General features: G+C 35.0%; 1 protein-coding gene across 3 annotated transcripts; it reads right to left on the bottom strand.

The window, feature by feature from the left end:
* Positions 1–84: 84 nt before the first annotated feature.
* Positions 85–26,868, bottom strand: LOC124642304 (zinc transporter 2-like). Of its 3 annotated transcripts, none has more exons than XM_047180783.1 (10): positions 26,538–26,868; positions 8,088–8,260; positions 6,514–6,618; positions 5,605–5,725; positions 5,014–5,193; positions 4,236–4,332; positions 3,712–3,864; positions 2,834–2,965; positions 2,384–2,492; positions 85–1,797 (listed from the first exon to the last, which is right to left on the bottom strand). In XM_047180783.1, the coding sequence occupies exons 1-10, from the start codon at positions 26,801–26,803 to the stop codon at positions 1,652–1,654; spliced, it is 1,482 nt and encodes a 493-aa protein (XP_047036739.1). In that variant the 5' UTR covers positions 26,804–26,868; the 3' UTR covers positions 85–1,651. The 3 variants fall into 3 exon arrangements, with proteins under 3 accessions (XP_047036739.1, XP_047036666.1, XP_047036811.1); XM_047180710.1 differs by having other exon boundaries at positions 3,712–3,867; positions 26,538–26,866; XM_047180855.1 differs by lacking the exon at positions 26,538–26,868 and adding an exon at positions 15,808–16,052 and having other exon boundaries at positions 3,712–3,867.
* Between the last annotated feature and the right edge of the window lie 286 nt (positions 26,869–27,154).

The raw sequence follows: 27,154 nt of genomic DNA, 5'->3' as shown, positions 1-27,154 counted from the left end.
TTTAGTTCGGCAGTGTCCCTAAACTGAACCGCCTTATTCAATTTTATGAAACAACTTAAGTACCTATTTTTAAAAGAAACACAGTTTTCAAAATGTATTCATTTATTGATTTAACTTTAATTTTATCCAAACTGGAATCGCTTATAATTATTTAACAGTTTACATGATTTAACTTGATGTAAACTCTACTTACTAATAAATATTACGCTATATACAAATAACACTTGAAGTAACTTTAAATAGTATTTAATACATACACTCCTAGTTATAAATTCGGATTTTAACCAAGTTGGAAAACTTGACAACTTTGAACATGCTTTTGACATTAGAATATCTCTCTCTATGGTAAACTTTAAAAGCAAACGTTTTTTTAAAAGTTCATCAAAATCTAGATATATTTATTTATTACAAGATTAAAATGCTAAACACTCCCAATTGTAGGTGCATACATTATAATTGAACCTCTGGGACCAATTATATTTCGGCATGCCTTGTATTCTTCACAGAAACAGCCGATTCAGGCCGTGGGACAAACTAGTAACTTATGATTAACATTTTATTATCTTTGGAGTAAAAATACAGAGTAAGAAGTAATATCCAAAATTAATATCTTCATTACTTTAATACATAAATTCTTTCCAAATTCTGAACTATCTGGTACTTAGATAAAAGTAGTAAAACTGGTTAATAGCCTCTAAATATTTTTGGCTTTAGCCTCACTCACCGACTATTAACTATTTTTTTACAATGCAGGCCATATTTTCTCTTAGGAAGACATTGCTTATATGTTTTTTTATTTGTATCCGATTGGACTTTTTTTAAAGACATATTATTCTTAACTTTAAAATAGTTTTTTAGACACTAAATTGGCGATGATAACTAAAGGCACAACATTGCAACGTTTTATGCGTAAATTCGCTATGATTTGAGGGCCCAAGTTAGACGAAAATACTTGGATTTCCATACATTTTCAACAACTTAGTAACATTTAAGATATGCTACGAACCAAGTGGTTGTTATTTAAATATAATAAATACTGTCGAACGCAGTGCGTTGTTAATAAAATAGATGGAACTTTTCTTATAAGAAGTTGGCGTGACTGGTGAGTTACAGGTGTATATAACTTTTAGGCAGTTAGTTTTCGAGCTACTGTATAATTTTGTAATTATTGCACTGAAGAATCAATCAATCAATCAATAATTTTAAGTGAGCAAAATATTGTCTTTGTATCACTTCATGAATAATTTATAGCACAGTACCTTAAAATATGTACTGTAGATATTATCAAAATATCATATAGCACCTTCTTAGCACCGATAGATATTTACAAAAGCCACGGAAGAAAGAAAGATGAGCGGAGATGCCATAAGGACGGTAGGTCAGGCGCCTTCTTGTAGGTCTAGCAACGTACGGCAGGTGTGATCAAAACGATCACATACTAGAACTTACGAGGCGCTCGAGACCCTTGTCAATCTTTGACAGAATGGTGCTTTTATTTTGAAAAAATGGGCTGGTTTTAAAAAAAGCGTGTGAGGGGAGGCTAGTAACGCTCGTCCCCCGCATTTTGGCGCGATACTTTCTTAGGAGATTTTTCGTTATGGCATCTCCGCTAGTCATTTTGTTCTCCATGATAAAAGCTGTGTACCAACATTTAGGCTTGAGGCATCTTGCACTGGCTACAGTCTTCCATGCCATCATTGAACTCTTCGATTTGTAGCGTCATCTCGAAGAAGTTGTATTTATCATGAACTAATCTGGTTGCTTCTTCTAGAACTTTCTGGGGACTCACTCCGGTACCTGTGAAGTTTAGTTTATTCTATTAAATTTTAAATTATTGTAAATAGTGCAGGTTATGATTTCAACTGTTTCAATGATTTCAACCAGGTATTTTGCCAGTTTGATTTAAGGATTCATAGATAGAGCGAAGTGGAGAACGAATGAAAGGAAAGCTGACCCCACCACCATGTGAGATACAGCAGGAAAGAGAGAGAGAAAGACAGAAAGATTTGAGTATTCGTATACTTTTGTGCCCGACTGTACTTTCAATCCATTTGTTTAACTTCGACCATTGATATACAAAAAACCCAAGATGCTCACTAAACGTCTCAAAAACGTCCTCACCAAATGAGCGCTAAATTCAATATTGTGCGCTCATTTTCTTTGGTGCGTTGTAATAACGACTTTAAGCAATTCGCGTAAAGTTGAACTTGCAATAACGTATGCTTGTACCTTATAGAGAGAGACAGAATTAGTGTTCGGGGACACTTTCGAGCGTTACTTTTATTCGAGACTGTTCATCTTGGGTTTTTGTATATCAATGACTTCAACACTATTTTTTAAATCAGGAATCTAGTAGTCCTAGTAAATTAAATAAAATACTTACGGATAGCCAAATGCGCGGACAGTGCAGTTTTGTCGAGCGATAAGGCCCACATGCGCAGGTTGTGTATGCGAACTACTCCGGGCAGAGACAGGAAAGTGTTTGCTACCTCCTGCAAACGTTACATGCAATATTAGTTGATACAAGTACAGTAATATTGTTTAGTTCAAATTATTGAGCTACTTATGGGCGATATACAAATAAGTATCCAAAAGAAGTCAGCAAAAATTATTGTTTTTTTTGTTATGAGGAAAACGCTTGTGCTTTAAATACAAGGCGGTTTCGATGAAAATATTTTGTTTATTCAATAAACCCGTCATAAAAAATTTAACAATAGGACTTCTTGTGGAGAAATCGGGAAAATATGTATAAAGGCTGGACTAGTATCTTTTTATGTATAACTAAATATTCAGCTTCACATATGAAATTCAAATAATTGCTATTATTATTTACCTGGAAATCAACACCTCTAGGCGATCCCTCCATGAGCACTAAGAGGGTATCCTTGATGATGTTGAATGTGGTGATCAGCACCAATACGGAGAACAGGAATGTGCAGATCGGGTCTACCAGGTTCCAACTCGGCTGGAAATATATAAAAATAATACATTAACATTACATTGGTCGAAGAACGTGTTAATAATATTAGTACAACTCGTGCCGATAAAGAATGGGATTAGAAATCGCGACAGCTGTATTCAACTCTCGCTCATGTGTTATAGTGTATGAGCGAGAGGTAAATACAGCTGTCGCGATTTCTAATCCCATTCTTTATCGGCACGGGTAATATTTTATATAGACCAGAGCCCGAATGTCACAATTTTACTGATTAGGGAATTCCCACAGCCAAAGGTTGAGCTTAAAAGGCCTCGACAATCTTTGAAGAGCTCATTAAACGTTCGTGCACCGCTGGGTACTTGGAGCTTTGCTTAGGGTTGAACTAGTAAGTCAGAAGCCAGTAAGTCTGACACCAGTCTAACCAAGGGGTATCGGGTTGCCCGGGTAACTGGGTCGAGGAGGTCAGGTAGGCAGTCGCTTCTTGTAAAGCACTGGTACTCAGCTGAATCCGGTTAGACTGGAAGCCGACCCCAACATAGTTTGGGAAAAGGCTCGGAGGATGATGATGATGAACTATCAATGTGCCTTGTATAGAGAGGTTGGGTAAGAAATAAATATCGAAACTCTTTTTTTCCTGATGAACTTCCTTTGTGGGGAGTTGGTAATTATATGATACATAAATTCATTAAATAGATTGTGTACGTGAATGAAGGTGGACGCTGATGTCCTCTTGTACTCATACTCCTGGGCAGTTCCACTGGTGCTGGACGTACCTTGAAGTAGATGACGATGGCGGCGATGAGTACTCCGAAGCTCTGCAGGAAGTCTCCGAGCACGTGGATGAAGGCGGCGCGGACGTTGATGTTCTCTTGCTGGTGAGAGTGAGAGTGAGAATTGGAACTCTCAGCATCGGAGTCTGCTCGCTCCTTCTGGGGAAAGTAGATGTAATTTAGTATATCTAATAGATAGTTTTATATACTTTGACTTGACCATTAAATCGTCATCATCGTCATCATGACGTTTTGAAGATTATGAAGATTACGTCGTCATCTAACATTGCCGACATAAACAACCTTTTTCTGATTCTCTTTCAACGTTGATTCCTTACCTTTGGAGTTTGCAAAACAATCTTGATAGAAATGTGCCATGGAAAAAATGCTCTTAATCAGGCAGAAGACAAAGAACAATTCTAAGACGCCAGTTATGAAGCTAAAAACTGAATACTGAAACTAGATCAAAATAAGGAAGTTCAATGAGATACAGTATAGATTTAACAATGAAGTATGTAAATACTAACCTTATTATTAAGCACGGGGTTGCTGCTACCGTGCGAGTGTCCGTGTCCGCCGCCGCCGCCGTGCGAGTGTCCGTGCTGGTGCAGCGTCAGACCCATGCTGTGGACATGGACAAATGGACATTAAGATCAGTTCAGATAGGATAGAAACCATGATGGTTTAGTTGGACAATAGGATCCGTTCAGATAAGGACAGGAGTCTCGAAGGTACATTTGGACAATAGCACCAGTTCAGATAGGACAGGAACCTTAATGGTAAAGTTGGAAAATAGGATCCGTTCAGACAAGACAGAAACTTAACTGACGATACCTACTCGAATTGAGAAAAAAAATGTTGCGGCACGAAAATGTAACGCTAAATGCGTTTATTGGGTTAGTTTATTGGGTTAGTAGTAGGGTAGACAGTAATACTGAAAGGCATTTCAAACATCCTCTAGTCAAGGATTCTCAAAAAGGTGTGGTTTGAAACTTTTTACCTAAGACCTTTAAGCGTTGATGATAGACTCATAAATTAGGTGATATTATCGTGGACGTGAAAGTATAGATTAGACAATTAATCTTAATTATTGTTGTGTTGCTATAGAGATTGTTGCATTTCTCGTTTTTGCAACAAAAATATATTGGACATGGTACGTTTCTATGGGCAGAGATAGCCCTAAAGAACGCCTACCAATTTGGAATTCTTTTGACTTTTGAAAAGTTCTGATTTATCAGTCACAGTTTAAGTTTGAGTTTTGATCCCTTCCAATATAATATGAAAAAATATAATATTGAAACTTACACAAGATTAACAGCAACGCCCACAGCGGAGGTAATAAGCATGACAGTAGCGTCGATCTCGAACTGCTTGTATATAACTCGCTGGACTGCCATATACACTAGCACTCCAGTTACCACCCAGATCAGAAGCACCGATGTTAGGGCTCCTATCACCTCCGCACGGTACCAGCCGAAGGGCATGCTAGAATAGTAAAAGTAAAATATTATTGTAATTATTGTCATATTTATGTGATAATATTTATATTATACGACTAATTTTCTTCGCACATCAGGAAAATAAAAATTAACTATGGCCGTCTCCAGAATCCAACAAAATAAAATGTTAAAGAGAAACTCCGAAACTCGCGAAAAAGTATAAAGAAAATGTACCACGCACATTTTACATACTATTAAGAAAAGGGGCCTGACAAATTTCTGCATTTCTGCTGATTAATAATGGGCCTGACGAACTATCCAGAATTATTCATTCAGATTTCCATTAGCTTATTTGTCGGGTGTAACTTATGGACAGCATTTACCACATTCACATTAGTATAATCCTTTGCATAAACTTTTTTTTTCATTAAAAAACTTATTAGGTTTGATGGCTTACCGTCTGGTTGCTGGCCTGCTGGACACCCATAATGAGAATAGAGAAATCATAAAACTAGCGAAGTCTGTGAGCAGGTGAGCAGCATCCGTGGCTATCGCTAAACTGTTTGACAAGTAACCACCTGCAAAACATATAATGTTACATTTTAGTTTATAAATATTAATGTTGAAGGCATAATTCTATTCTAGAGTGTTCTACAACTCGGTCTCGGGATAGATCAGGCCCATGTCATGATAATATTGCATGTATGAAAGTTTCTTGCAAGAATCTGCTAGCGCACGCGAAACTCTATTTATTTTTATAGCGGGGAACCTATTACATTTGCTGCATATTTCAATAATATGCTACATGAACTTATAAAGTAAGATATAAGGGTAGGTATATACGGTCACAAATCAGAGGTATAGTTACATAAGTTTAAAAAAAAAACAGTTGCTAATTACGTAACCCCCCTTTGATAGTGCAATCATGTTTCATGTAAACAATATGAAAATTGGCCACGCGCCATTTTCTATAGGTAACCTAAATTCGGATTACACGGCCAGTTATTTGAAATTCTTTTAACGTTAGTATCTATGATCAATTATGCAAGCCATTGTTTTCGAAAACGTGATGTTTTCATTGCAATTTATTGTTTATCGATTTTCGATTTGAAATGGGTACCTACTGCTGTTTTGATAAAATGAAATATGATTAGGTATGTAAAATGCAGTTATGGAGACACGGGGATTTGAATTATAATTTCATGATGGTTATATAAGTACTTTTAGTTATATTCTATTACAAATCTAACTTAACATATTATTACAAAAAGGTTTTTTACAGTCACTTTTTATATGTCACCTAATCGTGCCATCTTCTTCTATTAAGTTAAGCTATTTTATTATAGAAAGGTTTGTTTGTACTCACCTACAATTTCTCCTATCATAAATATAACACATAGTATACTGGCTATGATCAACTTTCTTCGCGCCCTTTTGTCTATTTCTTCATTCCTCGATCTGTGGCAATGTCCTGAAAAAAAAAATAAAAAACAAATTAATTCAATACATTCTTATGAACTTCATCACACAATTTAAGTTACTAACCTAACACATTGTCTACTATTGGGTTATTGGGCATATTTCTTATAACAAATTGAAACAATATTTTTTAGTACTTTAAATATTGGCATTACAAATAAATCAAATACCATTTCGATTCCATTTTTCATTCTAACTTGTAAGCCATAGCTTTTACTGTGACGAATTACAACTGAAAAACCTGCAACTTAATATTGAGTCTTATACCACTGACGTATGCAGCCTCATACAGGTCCTACTGTTGTTGAATTCCGGCCGATCCCAATATTTGTTTTTCGGTTACCTACTCAATACAACTTTGACATTATCCCAATACAAACAATATCAAATTCCTAACTCTAGTAAGCAAGATAACAGCTAGATATATTTATTTATTTAGGATCGCCAACAGGATTAACACAATTACATGATTTAAATCTTCATGTAATTGATTAGCTCCCAGTTATAGGCGGCCACATTCTTTATATGTATAATAGTCATTACATTCTATTAAATAAAACTAATGACAAATGAGAGAATGACAAGACAAGGAAAGAAGAACTATTATATAACTGAGAACAATTTTTTACATAAAGAAACAAAGATTACTAGAACTACTAGAAGATAAAATATTGGGAAGTGCCGTAAGATAACCACATAACTATGGTATTGTCACACTTAACTATACTATTACTATATACGTCGTACTATGATGTCATTATGACGACTTGTAGCCTTCACGGTTGAGAGTCGGTGAGTGAAAAACTGATTATAAACATGTTTAGTCGTGAAAATTATTGTTTGGTTTCTTCAGGAAGACTAAAAGTTAAATCAATACTTTGTGAAGATTGCATATTTGATGATTTGTAGCTAAATTAACGTCTAGAAAACTTGAACGACGCACAATGCAAAGGCTAATAGCAAATTATTGCTTATTTTTTCAGAATATATGACCACACTTTTCATTCTTATGAGTCACAAAAGGTATCTACTCTAGGCCTTTGTAAATTGCATCTATATCAGTGCAGCCGTTTAACCCTGAAATCTATACAGACAAACAGACTGCCACTTTCCCATTTATAAGCGACAAGGCTGTCACGTATCATAAGCAAATTTAAACTTATATTTACAAAGATTTTTAGTCAACATAAAACGCAGTCTAAAATCTAAATAGAGTATCAATATACTCGTAGGTTCAAATATATTGTGAACGAGAAATACAGGTTTTACAATTCATGGGTGGCTTGCTTGGTAACCATATGTTAAGATAACCGATACTTGAGAAACTTAAACCTTCAACGATTTCAAGATCAAATCATCTGCAAAATTCCTCATTCGACTACATGAGTGCCATGTGCTACCCCTACATCGATCAAACAAAACCCAACCTTATATCTAAAGCCATAAAGTCTTTATACTCACTTTCAACCTCCGATATGCTTCCATTGCGCTGGTCTCCATCTTCTCCGTCAGCACTGGTTTCTATGACCGCACAGCACCCTGTCGATGGGTTGCCGTGCACACAGAATATGACTCTCCGACCTCTTGCTGGGCTGTCTGTGCCGTACGATACTTTGCCCTCTTTTGAATTGAACCTGGAACAATTGAAATGTGTGGTGAGTAAAGAAATATATGTATCGGGTCTCTAATGGTGTAAATTACATAGGGTATCAAGGTGAACCTTTCCATTTAAATATATAGCGATAACCAGCCGTATACTGGGGCCCATTGGACAATTCGGCGATTTGACAACTGAAAATGGTTCGGTTATCGTAGTTAAATGGTGCAACCGACCGTAGTAAGAACACCTTCTTTGTGCTCAGTTTAAAATAAGATGTTTCTGAACAAAATAACCTTTCTCACAGGCTCACAGGAATTGTAGTAACGTTCTTTAAGAATTGTTCTAGCAAGGGTCAATGATATTGGCAGTTCTAGAAAACTAGAAGAAACAAAGTATTTGGCTTTACAAATTGGTATAGATAAGTTCGCCTTTGTTTCAACGTAGTCCTGTTAAAGATCCCGCTATTGCTTGCTTGTGCACGACGATGTTAACACCCGGTGAACAATGGAAATCTTTTCACTAAAGAAAATTGTGTGTCAAGAGCAATTCTACAAGTTGGTTTTATGTTCAACAAAAATCCTAATAATTAATTGAGATAGTTCAGTATTTACAATATGTACTTGCTTTAAATTAACTTTATTTAATACAAGTTAGTAATTTTCCCGCGGTTTTACCCGCGTCCTTTGGGAACTACTGTCCGTGCCGAGATAACATAGGTATAGCTTATGTTACTCGGGAAGAGTGTTGCTTTACAACAGTGAAAGAATTTTTAAATCGGTTCAGTTTCAGAGCCTTCAAAGTAAAAACAAATAAACAGAGAATATTTCCTCTTTATTATATTAGTATAAATGAATGGAAAATCCATGCAATTTACATCATCTACAGCTGCAGTCTCTAAAATGTATCGCAAAATGAATGTAATGGCTGAGAAAACATATCGAAACATCGATGACGATCTGCCAAAACAATGAATAAATCACAGTACTTTGTCACCGCAGATAATTTCGAATTGAATTAGCTCTAATAGAAGAAGTGAACTAAGGTCAATTTGATTGAAGGTCAATTGAAAAACCCGGGAACTAGACAGCTGGCCGGAAAAACGGAATTAATTTAGTTCCGCATCGTGCTAGGGTATTGTCGATAGTTTTTGGTCTATTGTTCATTTTCGGCCTTTTCTCTCGTACAACTACATATGTAAGCTTTAGATTCGGTTTTTTAGGGTTCCGTACCCAAAGGGTAAAACGGGACCCTATTGTTTTCGCTCCTCTGTCCGTCCGTCCGTCCGTCTGTCACCAGGCTGTCTCTCATGAACCGTGATAGTTAGAGCTGAAATTTTCACAGATGATGTATTTTTGCTGCCGCTATGACAACAAATACTGAAAACTAGAATTAAACAAATATTTTGGAGGCTCACATGCAAAAAACGTGATTTTTTTGTCAGTTTTATAAATAATGGTACGGAATCCTTCGTGCGCGAGTCCGACTCGCACTTGGCCGGTTTTTACTATTTTTTAAGGACACTCACAAGGTTATCAATGGAGCACTTAATGTACCTAGCTTCGAGTATCTTGTAGATGCAATTTGCAATGATTGAATTACATTAATTATGATTAGTATGTCCTTATCAGTTAATTTATAGTCCAAACTGAATATGTTGTTTATTGCACATTGTTTCAAATAACTTAAAGACTTTGTATATTGTTTTACAATCAATGCACAAATATTTTGAGATCTAACATTGCTAGTTGCTGAAGTAAATATTTTATTTTGCCAATTTCTAAATCCTATCCAGGGACCTTAAAGACAAATCTAATTATTTCACTTTTTAAATGAAAACACAGACATATAAGTGAGTTTATACAATCTTTATAATTCCTTAAATGAAATCGAATGCTTTGTTTTTAACACGCTTATATTAGCTTCACTTGTAATTAACAATTTGATTAAAACTTAGAAGTCGATTTGATAATAGAACCAAGAGTTTTCTTAATTAAAACTACATGGATGGAGACTGCATGATCTATTTTGTTTATAGATATTTTATCTAAATAGAGAACACCGAAATCCCTTCGCAAAACTTCCTCTGATCTGCCATCGTAACGAGCCTAGGCTTTTCCATTTAACTCCGCAAAAACAACGGAATATTTCCATAAACTGGCAATTTCGGTGCAGTGCAGACAATAGAATCAGAGCCTGTGACAAACAAGTGTATTATCCCATTTGTGCAGCAATCATCTGATAACTACGCCTCTGCTATCGTTGGATGCAGATCATCATTGTTTGTAGTTGAGTATTTGACAATTGAGTTAGTATTTGACACTGGTATTTGACAATTTCATAGAAAAGAAGACATAACTTACATGAAAAATACTTTCTTTTAATCTTTATGGAGAGATTGACACGCAGTTTTGTTACTGTGTGCTAGAGCGAGTAGACCAGAAAAAATATTTGTGAGTGTCAGAATGCCGCGTTTAAGTACAGGAACTGAAAACATTACCAGACCCAATGACGGCCTTAAAGAGCTGTCTCATAAAATAAGATTTATTGCCATATACTAACATTTCTACGAACTTACTTACTTACGAATATCTTTCGTCTATATTTTGATAGCAGCAAAGTGGTGGAAAAGCAAAAGAAAACAGCCCTTACTTGTTGATGTCCATCAGTTTTAAAAACAATTAATTTGTTCTTTTTTTTACATAGCAAACGAACTTCGGTTGTTGTCCGTACCTACTCTGATAACCGCGGTAAATAATATGGTATTGGTTTCGTACTTTATCTGTGGTTTACATTTTTATCGGCCGGAAACCATATTTTTGTTTGCACATAAGTTTTTATTGACCTCGTGTTAGGAAGTCAATATTGGTAAAATATCCTTTTTTATGTTTCTCATACATACATTTCATAATTGAAGTATGTCTGGATTAAAAGGAAAAAAGTTATAATATTATAATTCAAGCTAAATTATGAGATGGCGTGAACAATAAATATATTTGCCGATAACTCATAGATAACCTTCCTGAAATTCAGATAAATCTAATGAGGATTTCGAGGTTTTCTATCACTATTGTGGTTAAAGGCGTCTATCCAAATCTTCCTTAGCAAGCAAAGGCGTTAACACCTAGGCCACAGTGACTACTACGAGTAAATTATTAAATGTACGCCGACACACAAGACAAAGTATCAAAAGTAGGTAATTAGAGCAAACACGAGTTTGCTTAGTAATTTGTTCACCATTACATACTATTTATATATCTGTAGATAATATATATTAATTGACAATGTAAAACAAGGGTATTTACGTGTAAAACAACTGTTATCTCGGATTATTGTACGTTATAAACAGTTTACTTTATCATTTGATAGTAATATTGAGTGATTACACAATATTTTGTATTCTGCTAATTATTAATTGTGTTGAAAACCTGTCGAACTTAATTGAGGTCATTAACTTATCAAAACTAAAAGAATAACATCACAGCACTCCTGAAATTGTTTTTTTCTTTAACTACTACTAATGTCTACTATTCAAATTGTTTTGTTTCTACTGTGCCAATTTTCGTTATTTTCCCTCAATTTCTCTCTACATACAACAATATCTTTAGGTAAAAAAATATTCTTATATACATTTCCTTGTATATTTAAGACTTTGGAAGATAATTATATGATAACAGTGTGAGTAATATGTTACAGTTTAGTGTTTTCTAATGATGACATACTCAGTGTGAAAACACGACATATTTTCCCGCGAATTTTTAGTTCCTGACTATCTTGAAATGGGTTTCCAGTATGGATGATCCATAGAGACGGATGTTACCGACACCTACATATATGAAATAACGTCTACCATAAGACTTTTCAGTAATTCTGAGAAAAACCTAAGAAAATTCCTTGATGATAAAGTAAATTACGAAAGAAATTCATCATAACACACTTAAAAATCAATTGAAAAATAAGTCTACAACCTGCTCCATGACTCGTACTTCAAGTTATCAAAGACTTATCATAATCGACATTATTGGTAGCTACCTGATAACGTTTTAAGGGCGATCGGGTTTAACGACCTATTAACAACTCCTGCTTATGACCTTGTTTGGGGACACAAGGGAAAAGCGTTTGATTCACGTGATTTTGATAAGGATACCAAAGGATGTTTGCTTTTACATACAGGGTTAGTTGAAATAAAAATATTTTTATAAAAAAAATGTATAAAAATATATTGTGATTGTTTAAAAGCAACATGTATTAGTTCACACTTATTTCTATTATTCAATCATTAGACAATCATAGTATTGAATAATAGAAATAAGTGTGAACTTAAATAGAAAGAAGCATAATATTTACAGAATCAATTGACTCGGGAACTAGATGAAACAATCTTGCAATGAGACAAAAAAGTCGCTCTTTATTACATAAATATTGAAGGAAAAGGAAACCTATAAACAACACATTCATCAAAGCGTGGGACCGTGTATTGTACACCTCGGATAGGTTGGCGGATCTCACACTACCACAGTGGAAGGAATGACGCGCGTCGACACGTTTTTAGTTTATTACATGTGTTACAAGTCTTGAAACGCTAAGCTGTATCTTGAAGCATTGTGTTTACTTGTGAAATTATTTATTTGAATTGAATGATATGGCGATATGTTATGTACGATCTGACGGTTTCTTGGTGCATTCGAAAGCTGCTGTCAGTCAGCACAAATAACTGTATTTTGCCTTGAAAAGTGACAGCTGTCAACTGTACAAAAACAACGAAGGCATACTTGCCATTAGAAGAATTATTGGCCTTTCAAAAGCAAGTTCAGTATCTGAACAATCATACAAACTTCAGCACAAACAACTCTTACAAAGTAACAAAACGCGTGCACAGTTAAACAACGCGTGGCAGTGTGTGATCCATCAGAAAGTGCATGTGAGTGACACGCCACACGTGGCTTGAAATTGTACCATTTTACACACAATGGTCTTAAGTGGTGCTATCATAATAATGGAGATATTACTTCTGTAGTGTTCCTGAGTAATGAGGAACGGATTACAGCTCGGAAGTAACAAGTAGATGAATAGTGCAGTCTGACATAATCAGTACACTTGAGGACGATACAAAGGGAAGCTTTATCGTAATATATTTTTGTTAAACAGAATTTCTATTAAATCATAAAAAATAGTTACTTTTTAATGATGTTACTTGGCAAGTTTTAATAGAAAATTAAATACTTGATTCATTGCGTTTAGTAGGTTTATAACAAGGTGTATGAAAACTTGCCAAGTAACATCATTAAAAAGTAACTATTTTTAACTGAGGTATGTGTATGGAACTTGGTACTTATTCAGATTTCACTTCTTTTATAGGCGAAGCATTTCCATATTATCGAACTTGGCAGTCTTTCACATTTTTGTTTTGGTTAACTAACAATTCAACAGATCACTAATAAAATGAATTACAATGTTTTGTTTTAACGACGACAACATTTTATCTCAAGAAATAAAATAACATACAATATGCACTATCTATTAATCTTTCTAGTTAACAATGTATGTAAATAAATACATAATTAAATATGTACTTATCGTAAATAATAGTGTCTGTTGATTGCTTTTCGTTCTAATAAGCTATTAAAATTGTTATTTTGTCTTAACGAAAGAAGGTCTTTTGTATGATTTTCAGTTACATTGTTTATTTGTACACAGCAGTCTTAATTTAACTTTGGTAATAATTTAACATGTGGTTTAATTTATGATGATCATTTACTATGGTGGTAAATTAAATACAACCCATTGCTAAAACATGGATTCAGCAGTTACAGAGATTGGTTTATCACACAAAACATCCTAAATTGAACAGTCATTAAACGTAGTAGGTATTTTTCTTACAGCGGAAAGTTTAAAACCTTGAAGGAAAGTCAACACGCATAATGCGCGAGCGTGTCTGAAAAACGTGTTACAATGCTTTCAACTGATAGAAAACATTGATAAAACCCATTTATCTTATGTTTAGGATTAGTGCTACTAAGCTAAATAATTTCATTTCCGTGACATTATTTTGTACCGATGAAAAATGTTATTGAATAATGTTTGTTTTTATATTAATTTACTAGCAATTTTCCCGGTTTCAGCCGCGCCACGTGGGAACTGCGGCCCGTACCGGGATAAAATATAGCCTATGTTTCTTGAGAAAGAGTGTACAACAGTGAAATATTTTTTCAAATCAGTTCAGTAGTTTAAAAACTTTTACACACAAGCAAACAAAAATCCTCTTTGTTATACGCATATACTTTATGATATTCTATAGCGAATTGTAAAAAAAATAACCTAATCCATTCAGTGGTTTAACCACAGGAGTCAGTTTTAGTTTTTACAATTTACAACAGCATGTGTAAAGCAGAGATAAAATTAGGAGTATCGAATGTTTTGATCAGTTGACAGCTGTCAGTTTTCAAGGGAGAATTTCAGTTGTTTGTAATGACTGACTTTTATATGGTGTTCTAATTTTCGCACATTTTAATTCTATTTACTTTGTTTGAAAAATTATTTTTTTATTTTTACGTATTTTATTTTTATCTTTGTGCTAATCGACATATATTAACCAGTATATTAACGCATTTCATTTAATGTGATTACGAACGACACACCCGATATTAGTATTAATTATTATTTATGTACGCCACGCAACCTTAAACCGCTTCAAGACACGTGGACGGTGAAATACCTACGTTCCAAGTACCTAAGTGTCGGTATGAAATTACAAATTGCACACTTTTATAGTATACCTACATATTGCAAACAATAATAGCAGACTAATATCGAAGTTTATTTAACTTTAACATGTCTTAAATAAAGAAAAATAAAAGAAACTATTCAACGTGTCACTGAACATAAAACTGGTTAATGAGAAAACTAATCCTCAAACGGGCCATTTATTATTTAGCTGCGAAATAGACTTTCAGGACGCAGGCAAAACCGCTCGAAACAGCTATTCAAGATAAAATATATCTCATTTTCACGCCTTTGATAAGAAATGTTACTACAGCAATTACAAGTTCTAAGAACATAATTTGTAGTGTAAGTAAATAAATCACTTATCTAATAGTCTCATTACACACTAAGATTAAAGTAAACTAGACGAGGTCGGTATACACGGGTAAATATATTACCGCCTTTTAATCATTCATTGCCGTTTTTACTAGACTTATGTTTAGAATCACAATCAGTAAGAAGCAATGTATTTCAATGCAAATAATTGTGACATTGTTAAATGAGAAACAATTGGAACTAAGTAATAATATGTATTCAATCACGTGAAGAAACAAAACAATATTTGTTCTCCTGCCTTCTTCACATAGATAGTTTATACAAAATAGACTTATTAATAGTTGAATGAATATTAATCTTATTTCTTGCCGTGATCATTGATTGATAGTTTTTTCTTAGTCGGTATTAGAAGATCGATAGCCGTGCAAGAAAAAATAATGAAGTAGATTTTACAGTTGTATGCAAATTAGGTCATCAACATCGTGTATGCACTTAACTTGAATAACTTTCAAATAAAAACTTTATTAATACTGATGAAAAACTTACTGCAGCAAAGGTTTTGTGTCCGTCATTGTCCCCACAAAAATCACACTTCACAGCACTAAAAAGTCTTAAAAACACTACAAAAAGTTTTTAACTAATTGAGTCAGTAAGTCATATTAGCAGCGTCACTAACCGAGTACTAATTTAAATCTAATAGCCATTAATATCGCCTCGTTATCTAAGAGTCTACCACTCCCTGCATTTCGTAGGTAGATAAGTGCAATACTACCGACTACCTACTGATAATGTGACGAGCGGGAACGTATGTAAATATTGTCGTAGAAAACGTACTGGTGTCAAAGGAATCGTGTTTTCGTTGCACGCGCCGATTTTATTAATGCAGATTTTGTGTCGCTTTTGTATGAAGATCGTTTTCGTTACACTGTCTTTGGAATTCTATTTATAAATAGCTTTCTTAATATGCTGATTTATTGTGTGTTCAAGTCTTTAATGTTTTAATATTTTTACGAACTTCTGAACATTACAAAATATTTTCAGGTTATTTGGGAAGGATCACGGTAAGGTAGCTAGGTACTCTAAAATCGATTTGTAAGTAAAATCGTGACATGAAATCTTGTCTTCGGTTTGTCGTTCCTTCAAGTTTCGTATCTTATCTCTAAGCCAGGATTAAACAAATAAATCGGCGATTATTTATCGATATAGATATCTATTCGGACAGGTTACGAAGGGGACAGTTTTGTCCCGTCTATGGAATGCCTAAGATAAGAATATAGGTGGTGGGTACCTACAGGATGTTATGTAAAACTTGACCTGTTCGTGCATAGTTTGAAGTTCAGGGTCGCATAACGTATTGAATCGGTTTAATATTTCAACGATATGAAGGAACTGAAATTATGAAAATGGTTTAAAAATATCATTTTTTTTTCTAAAAATGTTTTGATATATTAATGGTAATTTCCAGACCTTTTGTAGTAAGGTTTTTACAACATAGGTTAACATGACAATACCTTAAGAACCAGTTGCCAGTAAAATTTTTTTTTTTTTTCAAAATGATATCCTTGTAAAATATCCCTAACAACCAGTCAAGGTGCTCAAAATAACGTAATTCTCAATTAGCGCCTACAAGACATAACACGTTTATCTAAGTAATTAAGTAAAACGCATGCTATTTTAATTCATGAGGCGTGAGCGTGACTGCACTGAGGTTGGTATTTAATTAATAAAACACAGGTTTTGTATGACCTTAGATGTCAACAGACTAGTAAGAAACAATAATATGCGTCCTTGATCTAAAGAGGATTAACACAAATATCTAGTTTTTTGAGTGAAACTGTAACTTAAACGAATATCCATCAAACAACAAAACATAAAATTAAAGGGAAATTTAGAAAAAATATCCCGTGGGACTTTTAGGATAAAATGTATCCTATGACACTCCCGTAATCAAGACAAATCTAACGATACCTCATACATCAAAATCCATCAAGCCGTTTAGGCTACAGGAGGTCACAAAGGAACAGACATACATACATACTTACATACACTCGAAAAACATTACCCTCCTTCTTTGGCAGTCGGGTAAAAATATATACCTACCTACTAGCTGCGTACAAAAAGCATTTTTCTATACAGAACACTTCTGCAACGCACAGGGAAGTAGGAATAAATTTTTCGTCTTTTCTGAAAAAGGGGATTTTTCAATTAACCCTCTTTCGATACAGGTGTGCGAATAGCTACCAAGTAGTAAGAAAGCTATTATGAATTTTCCCATTTCCAAAGCATGGCGTGAACGAAAACGAATGTTTATTTTTCAGTTCTGTTAAATGCCAAAGTTAAATTGCACGTTTCTTTTAACTGTACATATTTACGAAACAACATATATCGTACGAGGAAACAGAAATTTCCCCCGTTTTTTTAATAAAATTTACAACATGTTAATAAACACAAACAAGCTTGTTAACATGATTATTGTTATATGTTTATTACCTACATTAATTTTAAAAGAATCACATTAAAAGTGTACCCTACGTGAGAGCATAACAGAGATATTTTATTGCTTATTAAGTTTAATATTCACAATCATACATGAGTACCTTGTGGACTACTAATGTCCTTATTGAAGTACAAAGTGCTCACCGTGATAGTGAAGTTTTAGTGTTTAATTAACCTCATGATTATGACATTTGTGCTGATAATACATTGGTGTCCTCGTTTGGGCACGAGAGTCTATGTACTTTAAAAGATACTAGACCTAATGTGCTTGATTGCCGTGAAGATGTTGATACCTAACTAGTATTTTAAATGGCTTCATTGATCTTCACAATCCGGCTATCAACGATACTTCTAGTTGTTTTAGTTTTGAGAATTTCGGACTTCTGAGGACTGGTAAATATTCTACCGTCCCATCTGAATGTCGTATCCTACCTGAATTATGAGGTTGCTTCAGGTGTTTCCTTAAAAGTGAAAACACATAAGCTGAAGTATAGACACGTTGAACCACAAAATGAATGAGGACACGAGACGAATGAATTCACTCTTTTTAGAATTGCCAAAACAGTCAGCCCCGCCATTTTGAATTACCATAAGAAGAATCCTATTACTTACGTATTCTTTGAATATTAGTTCAGCTGGTTAGACAGTGGGTGATAATATGCATAACCATAATGGACAATAATATGTACGTACATTATGTATTTTTCACACCACTAATGTTTTTGCGTGGAAATTATATTTTCACGATTATTATCGCACTCCAAAATGTAGCATGTTGTTATAATTTTTAAAGTAAACACGCAATTTGACAAGGACTGCGTATGTATTCAAGTTAGATAATAGAAACATGTGTTCATTACTATGGCAGCAAGATAATGTCCCTCCTGGGCCGGGATGATCTTTCAAAGTACCTACCTAAAGCTGGATAAAATTAGTGTGAAAACCGCATTATTAACAGGGCTTAGTTTCAGCCCTTGGCAGGTATTTGTCTGATCTGATGATGATATAAAACAGTTTCAACAGTGGATCCTTGTATTAAATCACCAACCTATCCATGTTAGATTATCATATTGAGATCCTTCGGATTTGCATCCTATTAGTCTACAAGTCGACCCTAACATTGTTGTGGAATGATATCCAGTCTTTTCCTACTTGATTTTCCAAGTTTATTGAATATCAATCACGACTGCGAAACCTCACCTGGATCAGCATTTTCTATCAACGATTTTAGTAGTTTTAGGACAAAATGTCAGTCAAAAGTCTAGCTATTTATTACTAAAGAAAAACATTGCGATTGTCTAGATCCATACCGTATGGTTGTCGGCACAATTCACGCACAATACACATATAGAATGAGCACTATATGGTATTACTTCCGATAATAAACTTTCTACTTCACATAGAAATCGAGAATCATAATAATTATTTACATCCTCAACAGTTTCCATTCTCCATTCTAATGGAAATTCAAGAACAAATGGCATACATTTGTTACATGTGTAATAGTCATCAGAATAAATCTTCAATAAGAGGGAACTCGGTACTTTATGAATGGTCTCCATTTGATAATCGGTTTCAACCAATCTTCATTTCTAATTCAATTTCCTTCCCGCAAGAATATTCTAGAATTTTTACCAAATATGTATATCAATTTGAATACAATAAACTGTAACGTGAGGACTAACAATAGGATCATCAATGAAGACAACAATCATCGTAGTAACAGTTATGGCATATCAGTTTCATGACTTATTGCAAGTTAAACTGAGCATTGCAAAACAAGACTCACGAGCATTTTGTTTGCTACGTAGCAATGAATTTTATACATAGGATTGATCTTTTCAAGTTCCTTGTCCTTTTATAATGACACTAGCTCGTGCCAGCGGTTTCACACGCATCCCGTGGGAACCTCGGCACGAAACAGGATAAAAAGTAGCCTATAGCCTTTCTCTATAAATGGGCTATCTAATACTGAAATAATTTTTCAAATCGGACCCGTAGTTCCCGAGATTAGCGCGTTCAAACAAACAAACAAACTCTTCAGCTTTATAATATTAGTATAGATGAGTATACCAGACCAATTTGAACTCATATTGACAGACCAGATACAACTGTAATTCATAGATTTTCTTGATTAGTTCTTTGATGTCAAAGTGATTTCAAATAACCCTGGCCATGGCATATTTGCTTGATCCTTTGACCAAACTATTCCGTCAGGTAGACAGGAGGTACAAACGATGATTCATATATACAAAACGCCAATTATATCAATATTATCATTCTCAAACATAATTAAGGACCGCATTAGTCAATATTATGATCCGTTTTTGAGGTTAATTAACTACCTATTAATAGCAAACCAAACAAAGGGACTTTTACGCTATAAGGAGAAATAATATTCCTATAAGGTAAGGTAACCTATTAAGAGATTTTTTTAGAAATAGGAGAAATACGATATACAAGACTTACGACACTTCTCTCTAAGCATCTACTCTGACTCTGATAATCTTCGGATATCAACGACCTGGTCTAGGGAGCGAACGACATTAGAACTTTCATTTTCCCGCTGTTTCCCTCGCGTCCCGTGGGAACTATCCGTACCGGGATAAAATATGCCAATGTTACTCGGGAAGAGTGTAGCTCTCCAACAGTGAAAGAATTTATCAAATTAGTTCAGTAGTTTCGGAGTCTTTAGGATACAAACATTAAAATAAAAAAATCCTTTATTATGAGTGCTTCTTCAGGGGAGCATACTGGGACCTCATGCATTTGTGTACAAGTTTTTACTCAGCATTAAGTAAATTATTTAAAATAGCACTGACCCATACCTACACAAGTGAATCAATTAAGTTGTCACCTACCTGGTCAATGTGCTTTAAATGATGTGTGGCCTTGTAACCTATTGACATGTATTGGTAACTTCGGCTTCAGACTTTGTACACTAAAATCTATTACTTTTACGAAATATTTTTTTCTCCTTTATTTGTTGTATATTGTATTATTTTGAAGTTATGCCTAAGTTCTTTAATAATTAAGCTAGATGATACATGTCATGATTTGAAAATAATCTTAAGTACTTAAAAACCTTGTTATATCGGGTGTGTCGTACCTAATCAACATTAAATTTAATACGTCGATTAACACAAAGAAAATAATAAAATACGTAAAAATAAAGAAATGAAATTTTCAAACAAAGTAAATAGAATAAAAATGTGCGGGGAATTAGAACACCATAATAAGAGTCAGTCATTACCATAGATGTAATATACTATAAACAAGATTGCGCACTCTCAAAATATATATTTACGAAAATGAACTCTATTCCAACGCAATAAGGTACTAAGTTGGTTGCATAATACCCAGAGGCAAATCCGAGCCGAGCGGGATAGTTAGAACGGAGGCCGTTTGTCTCTTTCTAACACCTTGCCAGCATAAAAAAATGTTGTGATCAAGTTTTTTTTGCAAAAAAAAACAATTGAATCACTTATATTTTTATCTTATTTTAACAATTATTGTAAGTCAACAAATTAATAACAATCGCATTAATTTATTCGTATTTATTCTTAAAACATAAACAACATAAATTTTTATTTTGCTTTTTTTTATTTTCTAGCGGTAACCCTGAACATTCTTGGCGCGTAATCAGCATTTAAAATTTTGTTTATATTTTTTTGTATTAAATCAATTCAAACTATTAAAATGGTGAAAAAGTGTTGCTTTCATACTTGTGAAAGTGAATCCTATGGTGGTTGCAATATATCGTTCCACCGGTAAGCTAATAATAACATTTTCGTAACTCAAACAACTAGGGTGCCCATGAATTCTTGTTATGAGTCAAAATATGGGTGATGGATTTTAAAACTGTTGTACTATTGTTATAGCTTCCCAAAAAAATGTAGAAAGGCGATATAAATGGCTCAGCAGTCTATATGTGAAGCAAAAATACAAAAAAAAATCAGTCTGCACTTCGAATCTTCCCGTTTTTATTACTGCTAATTCCTGCTAATTATTAAAAGCCTATTTTAGTAGTTTAAGGTCACAAACTGCGTAAGTTAAAACTTCAATACCAATCTGTGTTTAATAATCTTAGCAAACTCGGATTGGTCTCACATAGCTTAATCTCATAGTCACCCTATTAGAAAGGGACAGACGGCCTCCGTACTAACTGTTTCACTCGGCTCGTTTTTTGGTTAAAAATGCGCAGTCCTGTTTACTAATATTATGTCTATGGTCATTACAAACAACTGAAGTGCTCCCTTGAAAACTGACAGCTGTCAACTGATCAAAACATTCAATACTCCTAACTTTATCTCTGCTTCACACATGGTGTTGTAAATTATTAAAACGAAAAATGACTCCTGTAACTAGACCATTGATTGGATAAGCTTATTTTTTTTACAATTCGCCATAGAATATCATAAAGTATATGTGATAGGATTGAATGTGATTAGGTACGACACACCCTGTATAATATTTTTCATATTTTTTATAGCCATGATAAATTGATAGACATGACTTAATTACTAAATAAAGCATAACCTCTGTATTTTTCTTTCTATAACAATAAGTTATTTTTTTACAGTAATTAACCATTTAATTAGATAAACTACTATTGATGATTAGAAAACAAAGAATATACCTACCCATCTACTTTGGTCCTATAGTAACATATTTTTTCTAAACTTAAGACAATAGTTTCATTTGGCTACTATGAAACCTAATTAAATTGTTACTCATGATGAAAACGAATACATATCTGGAATGCAAGCCAAAAATGCTTTTAGATAAAATGTATCTATTCTATAGTAAAAATATCAACAAATATAAACAAAAACAATTTCAAAGTTAAGTCACAGGTCATTATATTAATCTGGTACTTAGAGGTAGTATTCTACTTATGAACAATAGATAAACAATTTATTATTTATCTTCAATTACCAACTAATTAAATATTTGTCAATTGTCCAATGACACCACACTTCAATTGCAAACAATACATTTAGGTACTGGATACTGAAGGTATTGGACTGCATTCGTGAAGTGCTATGCATCTGAAGTGCATATCTACTTGATGTTTGATTCAAAGGATTACCGTGAATGTCAGATAAGTTGCAACAATGTAATGTATGACGTTATTCGTCAATGAATACTCTTGCGTATGGAGACAAGGTGAGCTAAACTTAGTACCGTGAATGGGAAGTGCATTGCTCTACTCTTGAATGATAATTACTTATTTAGGTTAAAGCTTAAAATACTTAACCTAAATAAGTAATATAATATATAATAAATGTTTATAAATCTGGAGAACCGATTTGCCGCCGTGGAAACCACAACAGACGTTAACCAGAACCACGAATATGTGGTTCGGATCCTCAGGGAGGAAGGTTCGAGATTCTGTAACATGCAGCGTAAGGGCAAGAAATCGAAGCTTTCGGAAGAGACATTAGGGCTTATGAAGAAACGACGTGAAAACCCGCCTGTCACTTCGTCAGCTAAGCGGGCTCTAAACCAAGAGATCAACAAGCACGTACGACGCGACCTCCGGTGCTCCAATACTCTTGACATTGAAAGAGCAATTGAGCTGAATCGGGGGTCAAAGGTGTTCGTACAATCTCTTGGAAGAAGCCACTTGACGAAGCTGACCACAACAAGTGGAGAAGTCGTTTCTTCGGTGCCGGCAGTCCTTTCGGAAGTGGAAAATTTCTATGGCCGGTTATACGCATCGCATGCATCTCGACCTGATCCCGGAAATGAGGATTCTAGAGCCACATTAACACGCCATTTCACCGAAGACCTGCCAGAAGTCAGCAGTGGCGAAATCGAGATCGCTCTGAGACAGCTCAAAAATGGAAAAGCCCCTGGCGAGGATGGCATTACAACAGAGCTTTTAAAAGCAGGAGGTAAGCCCGTACTGGGGGAGCTCCAGAAGCTTTTTAATGCCGTCCTGTTTGAAGGGAGAACTCCAGAGGCGTGGAGTAGGAGTGTTGTCGTCCTGTTCTTCAAAAAGGGAGACAAAACCCAGTTGAAGAACTATCGACCCATTTCCCTCCTAAGCCACGTATATAAGCTGTTCTCAAGAGTGATCACGAACCGACTTGCGCGAAGACTCGACGAATTCCAACCACCGGAGCAGGCTGGGTTTCGGAGCGGATACGGCACTATAGACCACATCCACACAGTGCGGCAGATTATACAGAAGACCGAAGAGTATAATCAGCCCCTGTGTCTAGCATTTGTGGACTATGAGAAGGCCTTTGACTCGGTTGAAATCTGGTCTGTTCTGGAGTCCCTGCAGCGTTGTCAAGTAGATTGGCGATACATCCAAGTGATGAGATGTCTCTACGAAGCCGCTACAATGTCCGTCCAAGTACAGAATCAGCAAACAAGGCCCATACCGTTGCATCGAGGAGTGAGACAAGGGGATGTTATTTCCCCGAAACTGTTCACTAATGCAATGGAGGATATGTTCAAAACGCTGAACTGGAAAGGACGCGGCATCAACATCAATGGCGAACACATCTCTCACTTGCGATTTGCTGACGATATCGTCATCATGGCGGAAACGCTGCAGGACCTACAACAGATGCTGAACGACCTGGCTGAATCTTCTCTACGCATCGGCCTACGGATGAACTTGGACAAAACCAAGGTCATGTTCAATGAACATGTTCTACCGGAACCGATTGCGATACACGGCGCCGTTCTCGAAGTTGTTCGGAAATATGTATACCTCGGGCAGACATTGCAGTTAGGTAGAAACAACTTTGAGGACGAGGTGAATAGGAGAATTCAGTTGGGTTGGGCTGCATTTGGGAAGCTACGTCGAGTCCTAACATCGTCGATCCCACAGTGCCTAAAGACAAAAGTCTTTAATCAGTGCGTCCTACCTGTCATGACTTACGGAGCCGAAACGTGGACACTGACGGTACGGCTGGTCCACAAGTTTAAAGTCGCTCAGCGGGCTATGGAAAGGGCTATGCTCGGCGTTTCTCTGAGGGATCGCATCAGAAATGAGGTAATCCGTCAGAGAACCAAGGTCATCGACATAGCCTATCGAATCAGCAAGCTGAAGTGGCAGTGGGCTGGCCATATTAGCCGAAGAACCGATAACCGTTGGGGTAAACGAGTTCTAGAGTGGAGACCGCGCCTCGGCAAACGTAGTGTAGGACGTCCTCAGGCACGGTGGAGTGATGACTTGCGCAAGACGGCTGGCAGGAGCTGGATGCGAGAAGCCGAAAATCGATCTCAGTGGCGTGCACTTGGAGAGGCCTATGTCCAGCAGTGGACTGCGATAGGCTGATGATGATGATGATGTTTATAAATAAATAATAGTATTTTAAGCTTGTTTGTTTTAGCAGTAAACATGAAACTATTTATTGAGGTTATTGTTTATCAATGTTTAAGTAATTTAGAATTATGATAGTTAGTTAGTAGGTAAACTATCTGCCTAGCCGGGATCGGGCTCCAGTCTAACCAGTAGAGCAGCGTCCCAGTGTTAACATGGAGTGACTATTTTCAAGACTTTAGTACATGCTAGAGAGAAGTAGGTATAACTTTGTTGCAAATATCAGTAAAATTGACAGAAGCTTACCTGATAATATTTAGATAGGTAATTCTGAAATGATAATCTGGATGAGACGATAATGTTTGATGGGTTTAGATTTATCAATACGTGAGGGAAATAGGAACATAGATAACTTATCTTCATGATAGTTTTTACTATGTAAGTAATACTATAAATACTAATTATAATAAGTGTGTTTGATTAGCAATATATTTTGATAATGTTGCCCCCGTAGATGCAGCAGATAAGAACAATTAATAATAACTTTAAGAAATAAACAGAATCATGAGTTTTAGTTATACCTGTCAAGTAAAAATTTTTTTTTAATTTTATTGTATTATTTGATTTTAATTAAGCACAAGTAGAAAAAAAATATAATATGGAATCCTACTGCATATTATTTTTAATGTTGGTTTATTTACACAATATTATTTCTATTTCTTATATTAATTTAGCCAATTTTTAAAAAGATTAAGTTATTATGGTTATGGAAAAATAAATAGGTAGCAGAAATATGTAAATTTTAAATATGTACATAAGAAATTGTGTATGCAGATTTACTAATTTCCCTCTCTAGGACTAATGTTTTCTAATAGAATTTTGTTTTCCTAAACTTAGTTGTTGAAAGTTGTATGTTTCATGCCCGTTTTCACCAACAATCTCTTAACGTTTCCCTAAGTGTCACTTAGAATAAGGGCTCCCCCAATAATAAAGGTTATAAGAGACTCTTAAACTTTGGTGAAAACGAAATTCGTATTAAGTGTTCCCTAAATGCTTTTAGGGAATCCCTAAAATTAGGTTTATCTTGGTGAAAATGGGCATCAGTGTCTTATTAGTTTTTGTGTTGTTTTAATTCTTGAAAAGCATTACCTCACAGCAATCGTTAAATATTTGAGATTATTAAGAACCTAAAGTAATAGAGAATGTACCTATAATATTCAAAAGTAATTAAAAAATTAAATTACTGAGTTATAGGTAAGTTTTTATGATCCTAAAAGTTTCAAAAACTTACCTATTGGTCTGTTTTCAAGTAAAGAATTCCAATTTATATTATTAGAATAACAATTAAACGTTGTAAACTATCAAATGTAAATAGTAATTGATATAAACCATACACTATCTCAACTTAAAAAATAACAGAGGTCATCAAGGTGATATAAAATTCACAAAAACATAAAATAAATATGTGACCAGTATTTATAAACATGAAACTTACCCGTTCATAGTGTTGTGACCTCCTTGATCCGAAACTCTATTGCCGACCAGACAGCCTGGAGTCTCCGACTTCTCTGAAACGTGATGGTCTTCGATATCTTCCAATATAGCCGCTCGATCCGCATTCGTTTTGTTCAACTTATCACTCGACAAACTTTTCGATCTATACCTACCGTTTATCGGCGCTAAACTTTTATCAGTAAATGCACTAAAACTATTCAACTTCACATCATTTGGATATTTATCGCTTATTATATTAGATGACATTTCGTAGCCGTAATAAATAAAGCGCGCACGTCAACACTGGCTGTCAATCTCAGCTGCGGCGCGACACGACTGACGTTCCGCGAAGTAAACCTAACGTTTTGCCGGACAAAACAATGCCATGCGACCTATTACAAGAGCTCATTGCATTTTATTGTACAGAGAACTGCAAGCAAAATATTTAAATCGGTCGAGCTATAGCGACAGATCCGCAATGTGGAAAAAACGTTTTGTTTCAATGTCGGAATCGGAACGTTAGCCGGGGTGAAGGCGAATGCATTGTGCGATCCAAAGCGCGCAGTCACTAGAGCTCATCTCAAACAATATGACAATAAGACCTGAATAGGAAGTTCT

The sequence above is a fragment of the Helicoverpa zea genome, chromosome 1, assembly GCF_022581195.2.
Source record: "Helicoverpa zea isolate HzStark_Cry1AcR chromosome 1, ilHelZeax1.1, whole genome shotgun sequence".
NCBI lineage: Eukaryota > Metazoa > Arthropoda > Insecta > Lepidoptera > Noctuidae > Helicoverpa > Helicoverpa zea.
This window is presented reverse-complemented; position numbering and strand designations above follow the sequence as displayed.